Source organism: Marmota flaviventris, chromosome 15, assembly GCF_047511675.1.
Source record: "Marmota flaviventris isolate mMarFla1 chromosome 15, mMarFla1.hap1, whole genome shotgun sequence".
Lineage (NCBI taxonomy): Eukaryota > Metazoa > Chordata > Mammalia > Rodentia > Sciuridae > Marmota > Marmota flaviventris.
This window is the reverse complement of record NC_092512.1, coordinates 70334484-70341547: the sequence shown is the minus strand read 5'-3', so window position 1 is coordinate 70341547 and position 7064 is coordinate 70334484. Positions and strand designations below refer to the sequence as shown.

At 37.0% G+C, this 7064-nt stretch overlaps 1 protein-coding gene and 1 pseudogene across 1 annotated transcript; one reads left to right on the top strand and one right to left on the bottom strand.

Annotated features, from left to right (window-relative positions):
• The first annotated feature begins 319 nt into the window (after positions 1–319).
• Positions 320–6315, top strand: Tcf24 (transcription factor 24). The gene is made up of 2 exons (XM_027932795.2): positions 320–688; positions 6147–6315. The coding sequence occupies exons 1-2, from the start codon at positions 320–322 to the stop codon at positions 6258–6260; spliced, it is 483 nt and encodes a 160-aa protein (XP_027788596.1). The 3' UTR covers positions 6261–6315.
• Positions 5692–5789, bottom strand: LOC114090706 (U6 spliceosomal RNA; annotated as a pseudogene).
• Positions 6316–7064: the final 749 nt, after the last annotated feature.

Below are 7064 nucleotides of genomic sequence, written 5' to 3'. Positions count from 1 at the left end.
TCTTCCTTCCCTGGTACAGTAGCCCTTGAGCTTAATTTGTCCTGGAAAAAGCAAAGCCCATCCCAAAAAGGCAAAACCCCTCTTCGTACTTTTACGAAGCTCAGAAAGTTTGAGGTTCCACCGTTCTGCCCAGGCGCTGGAAGGCAGAACATACCACTTCAAAAGAGCTCATGTCTGAGAAACCCTTAACCACGTCGAGCGGCCGGGCCGGCGCGCGGCGTCAGCTAGAGGGTTGCACCCCTCAGGTTAAACCCAACCGCGCCCGGTCCTCACTGCGCTTTCGGTCCTTTGCAGCGCGCGCTGTGCGCAGGAATCCACCATGGACCGCGGCCGTCCGGTGAACAGCCCCGAGAGCGCCAGTGCTGAGCCCGGGCCCCCGGCCACTGTCACCCGCGACTCAAGCCCCGGGCGTATTGGGATCGGAGCGCGCTCGGGAGGCGGCCGGCCGGCCGCGGCGAACGCGGCGCGGGAGCGCAGCCGCGTGCAAACCCTGAGGCACGCCTTCCTGGAGCTCCAGCGCACGCTGCCGTCGGTACCACCCGACACAAAGCTATCCAAGCTGGACGTGCTGCTGCTGGCCACCACTTACATCGCGCACCTTACCCGCAGCCTGCAGGACGACGCCGAGGCTGCGGCGGATCCTGGTCTGGGAGCTTTGAGTGGCGATGGCTACCTGCACCCAGTCAAGGTAGGCGGGAGGGCACACTGCGGGGCTGGGACTGGGAGGAGGATACCTTGAATCTGCCTTTTCACCGCCTGGGCAGATGCCACGGAGCTCTAGTTACTCCTCGTGGGTGAGGAGACCTCGGCCCGAGGGGGCACTGACACCAAGAACCCACACTGCAAGAGGCTGCTGAATGAATCCGTGGCTTGGACTGGAGTCTGTCATGCCCTTTACAGGATGGCAATTTAAGGATTTTTGCACTTTTCAGGGTGAGAAAGCTTGGGTTATTTTAATTTCATTGTATTTTTTATGGGAAATTTGAAAGATATCACGAATGAAGTGGAATCATACAATTAATTATCTTCCTTTAATTAATCCTAGGAAAACGTTTGAAATTGTTCGGTAACACCAAGAACATCTCCATGAAACAAATTTTCAGTCTGTTTAAATAAAGGTTAAAACCATAGACCAGACAGCTAGTAAGAATGTTAGAAAAGCTATAATGTTTTATGTATTTTCATAATAGATTGGCATGTACATTGAGCGAATTGAATAAATATTATATTCAAAGTTTGTAATGTACAAAACTAGCCAAGACAATCCATTTTGCATAATTTGTTTACATATAGGTAGAATGATCACAGATGTCATTTAATATGATATATAGGACTAAAATTAATAATTTATATTGCATAATCTATATCATCCATTTCCCCTAGATTTGTTTTGAAACCTTACATTAATCCAACTTCCTACTCGAAATGCATAATCTTTTCTATATTTGCTAACCCTAAATTTTCAAATTTTTGTTTCTTCCATTCTGAAGTATTTTATAACATACACACGCAAATACAAAATTAGGACTTAGGTTTAAGTATGTCATTGTTCAATAAGTTAGTGAATAATCATTATTGAAATATGGTAAGGGCTGGGGCTGTAGTTCAGTAGTAGAGTGCTTGCACCGCAGGTGTGAGGCACTGAGTTTAATCCTCAGCATCACATAAAAGTAAATAAAATAAAGGAATGCTGTCCATCTACAACTACAAAATTAAAAAAAATTTTTTTTAAAAATACGGTAAAGCGGACTGGGTTGTAGCTTGGTGGTAGAGCACTTGACCCGCACTTGTGAGGCACTGGGTTCCATCCTAAGCACCACATAAAAATAAAATATTGTGTCCAACTACAACTAAAAAATAAATATTTTAAAAATATATATGTATAAAATATCATTATTTATAATTAGGATAGACCCCCCCCATCCCATTCCTGAGTTTTATAACATGATCTCTGTTGAAGTCATTCATTCTGATTAAGGGGATTTATATTACTTTGTGTATTAGATTGCTATTCATATATACCACTAATTTAGATTTCTTTTGACTTGACATTTGTTGTTTACTCTAAAAAAGTTTAACATTAAGTATATTCTAACATAAAAGTATATGTTAAATTTCTCCTTTGTGGGAGCTATGATTCAGAATGAGAAATCAAGTTTTTCACCTTAATTTCATGGAGTGAGTTTTTTTTTTTAATGAAAAATATTAGAAGCATTAATGTTAGACTGTAACAGTAAGCATAACAAACTTTTTTATACTTAATTCATGTACCAAATATTTTTGTAGTCATATAATTGTTTTATGAAATTAAATCTCATTTGTTCTCTGAATTATTTTGATCATTAATGAACAATTCTAAACATTATGATAGAAGGTCAATGATTCTCTCTTAGAAGTGAAATTGAGGGCTGGGGTTGTAGCTCATTGGTAGAGTGCTCACCTTCCATGTGGAAGGCACTGGCTTTGATCCTCAGCACCACATAAAAATAAAATAATGGTATTGTGTCCATCTACAACTAAAAATATATATTTTTTAAAAAGTGACATTGATGTGTAACAAGTAACAATATATTTTAAAATCAAACATTTGAGTTTCTGCTATGAGTAAAGCAGTGTTTTGGGATAGTAAATACCCTTATGAGTAAGACTCAGTCCTTGACCTAATTGAACATATTATAGAAATGAAAATAAAAATGCAAATAATGGTATAATGCTGTTAGGTAAAATGTTATAACCATGTGCTAAGGAGGTTCAAAGATTTTATATATGCAATTGAAACCACCTGTTAACATTATTTTACAAAAGAACCAAAATGTTTAAATAATAAGTCTATCTTTACTGTAAAAGGAATAAAAATATTATGATCTTTTTTAATTAACTAAAGATTCATTGTAAACTATATTAGTAGGTATTCTAAAATGATTTTATGTTTCTACCTTAGAACAGTGTTACTAACTTCTACTCTGATAACAAAAGATCTTTTAACAAATACTTCCGATGCTGTGATTTTGAAACATCAATCCTTATTACCAATATATTAGCATGTAAGAGCTGTTGGGGACCTACATGAAAATATCTGAAACGAGGGATCAGAGGTATAGCTCAGTGGTAGAGCTCATACTTATCATTCTTACCATCTCCAGTAGGCAAAACCAAAAAAAAAAAAAACCTCAAATGAAACTGGAGTTTTAAGAAAGTAGGCTTAGACTCCTGGGGCCTACACCCATACTTATCTCTTTGTACCATAAGCATTTTGGATCAGTAACAATTTGGCCCAAAGAGCAGTGGTTTTCCAGGAGAACAGGAATGTATTTTTAGACCTTTACTTTGGGAGAAAAGCACAGATGACTTTATTAATTGCCATACCCCTTGAGAATCATTGTCCATAAGAAAGTAGAGTTCACAGGGGCTGAGGTTATGGCTCAGTGGTAGAGCACTCGCCTAGCACATGTGAGGCCCTGTGTTCGATCCTCAGCACCACATAAAAATGAATAAATAAAATAAAGGTATTGTGTCAACTACAACTAAAAAATAAATATTAAAAAAAAAGAAAGTAGAGTTCAGGATTATGTTACTCTATGTGGTGCTATAATAAATCACTGAAAAATGGAATGTAAATCAGTCAGCTGGCTTTTTGGCATCTTGTTGACATGTAACCCAACTAATATTTACATTTTAATTTCTGACTCTTATAAACTATTTCTGTGTCCAGGCACACCTGTAATGCCAGTGGCTCAGGAGGCTGAGGCAGGAGGATCACAAGTTCAAGGCCAGCCTCAGCAACTTAGCAAGGCCCTAAGCAACTTAGTAAGACTCTGTCTCAACACAAAAATATAAAAAACAGGCTGGGGATGTTGGCTCAGTGGTTAAGTGCCCCTGAATTCAATCCCCATTATCCACCCCCCAAAAGAACTATTTCTCAGCCTACATTAAGTTGAATAAGATCTTTATATACAAACTTTGAAAATCAAGCACACAAAATTCTTAAATTTGAAAACTTTATTGTGTAATAAATACATGTAAATGAGGCAAAAATCCACATTTTTTTGTTGCTTCATTCATTATTTATGTCCCAGCAAGGATATAAGGAACAGACTCTTTGATTGACTGTATGCTTAGTTGAATGATTTAGAGCAAGTCTAACATAGTGAGCGCTGGGTAGCACATGAGAACCAGAGGGGAGCATTCAGTAATATTTCTGTCTTTTTTGATCTTAGATATATTTAATTCACTTAATTCTCAAATTACATTTGAAATATGAGCATGAATTTTTTATGCTTATGAAAATTGAACAGGGGTCTGTTGAGAAGCACTGATACATAATATTGCCAAAAACTCTGTACTTGAAATTGATGATTTCTGCCCTACCTTATTTCATTACATTATTCCAGTAGAGTTTACAGGGGCTGAGGTTATGGCTCAGTGGTAGAGCACTCGCCTAGCATGTATTAATCTGCTCAGGCAACCAAAACAAAATACAACAGACTGGATGTCCTAAACAACAGAAATTTATATTCTCATAGTCTGAAGGCTGGCAAGTCCAGATCAAGGTGTGGTAGGGGTCAGTTCCTGTTGAGGGCACTCCTCCTGGCTTCCAGATGGTCCACTTTTCTCTATGTTGTCACATGGCCTCTCCTTGCTAAGGTATACACACCAAAGAAATGGGGGGCAGGGGCAAACACAGACAGACACACAGACCAGACTTTTTCTTCAAAGGCCATTAGTCCTTTATGATCTAATCTAACTCTGATTACCTTCCAGTTAATCATCTTGGAGTTTAAGGCTTTAAGGTATGCATTTTGTCCCTAACACCACAGCACTGGGGTCTTAAGCATAATGTAGGACTTAAATCTGATCTAACAAGGCCAGACCTTGACACATCAGATGAGCCTCAGGCCATTTCATAAAACAATTTGGTTTGGCAGTCTGGCAGGAATCCTAAGGGCAGGACCAGTGACAATGATGTACCCAGAATATATATGAATGTATTTGTGTGATTTAAAAAAATTCTGAAATGAATTTGGAAAAATAAGTATCACAATGTCAATCTTATTTCTCTATCAAACATACCATACAAGGTTATTTTTAGGAAGACTAAGTAGGAGTAGACTCTTTTAAATTCCAAGTCATACAAATTTTAAATTTTATTTGTATTTAAAATCTAGATTGCTCAGATGGATGTGGTGGTACATACCTGTAATCTGAATTATCCTGGAGGATCATGGGTTCAAGGCTGGCCTGGGCAACATAGTGAGACTGAGCTACAGGGAACACATTCACTATCACATCTGGAGACATTAATATAGATGTTTGTTGGATGCCACAGAACAACAGAACAGAAGCTTTCCAGATAATATCACATCCCAGTTATTTTTCTTTTATTTTTATTAAAATTTTAAAAGTGAAACATAAAAATCATATATATATATATATATATATATATATATATATATATATATGTATATATATGTGTGTGTGTGTGTGTGTATGTATATATATGTATATGGAGTGCAATGTGATGTTTTAAAACATGTATGTTATATCATGTTTAAGTCAGGGCAAGCATATTTCTTCAAACATTTGTCATTTTTTTATTCAGTGAAAACATTCAGGAATTCTTTCTTCTGGTTCTTTTGAATATAAAACATATTGCCTGTAGTTATCGTGCTGTGCAGTAAAACACCAGAACTTAGAAATTTGGAATGCTTCACAAATTTGCATGTCATCCTTGCTCAGGGGCCACTTTAAGCTTCTCTTATCATTCCTGTTTTACTATATTTAGAATGTAATTGGGTTCTCAATCTTTAGAGCTAAGTTTTGCATGTGATTTTTTTTTTTTTTTGGACTTAGTTTATAAATCTGTGGATAGACAGATTTTTCTGTACTTAACTATATATTCACTCTTTTCTTGTACACATATACACATAGTTTTATGGTTATAGTCAAAGTCTGGATATATTTTTACTTACATTGTTAGCATTAATAAACATTTCTCTAATATTCTATTAGACTTCATAATTATAATTGTTACTGGCTGTATAATATTGCATTTGCTCTGGGGTATTTGGAATTTTTAATACTGCAAATATGTTACATATGTCCCAGATACTAACTTTTGGAATCTTATTTAAATATTCTCTTTTCAGAAATGGCCCATGCGATCAAGATTATACATTGGTGCTACTGGTCAGTTTCTGAAGCATTCGGTCTCTGGAGAAAAAGCAAATCATAGCAACACTCCAACAGACTCACAGCCGTAGGGACTCTCATGGTGTTAGCTGGTAGAAGTGGTGTCTATTGTTTTTAAATACTATGAAAGAATTATAATTTATTACATCAAACATAACAAACATCATTTCTGAAAGTTTACATTGGAGCCCATAGTTTGATGTCCAGATTTATCTGTCTAAAGGTAGAATGAGGTAATCAATCTTATATAAAACATATTGTTTATCTATTCATTGTGAGAGTGATAGCTATATAGTACAAGAGAAACTAGTAGGAAAATACACACAAAAGGAAACAATTATGTATATATCCAAAGAAGACACACATTTTCTGTAGTATATCTATTGTAAATGTAAAAGCCAATATCTATCAGTATAGTCTTTGTAGCTTAAAAAAAAAATCCGTGTTTGTGATATGTCAGTATTCTATCTTTGTGAAGACCAAGAATGCATTTCAACTATCAGATTCAAGACCATTTATTTAGTTTGGCTTTATATATGCATAAAGTCTGTTGCAGTAGCTTCTATCACTAGTGATTTTCCCTGTTAGAAGATTTGTTTGGAGTATCAGAAATAATTTGCTCTATAGGAAATGCCCACCTTTCAAAAGGGTTATTCAGTATTCGGACATGACTTACATGTTTCCAGATTGTGAAAGGCACTAGGAATACAGGCAGCCAGTATGAAAAAGAGTCCGGGTGTCACTGGACAGCAGCTATCATCAGTTTCTCCTGGTCACACCATATCACTGCTTCTTTCAGGTTCTGAGCTAGGTGAGCAAGTTCAGCTGTAGCCATTTTGGAGACAGTGGCCTTTTCAGGCCTTGTAGAGCCGTCA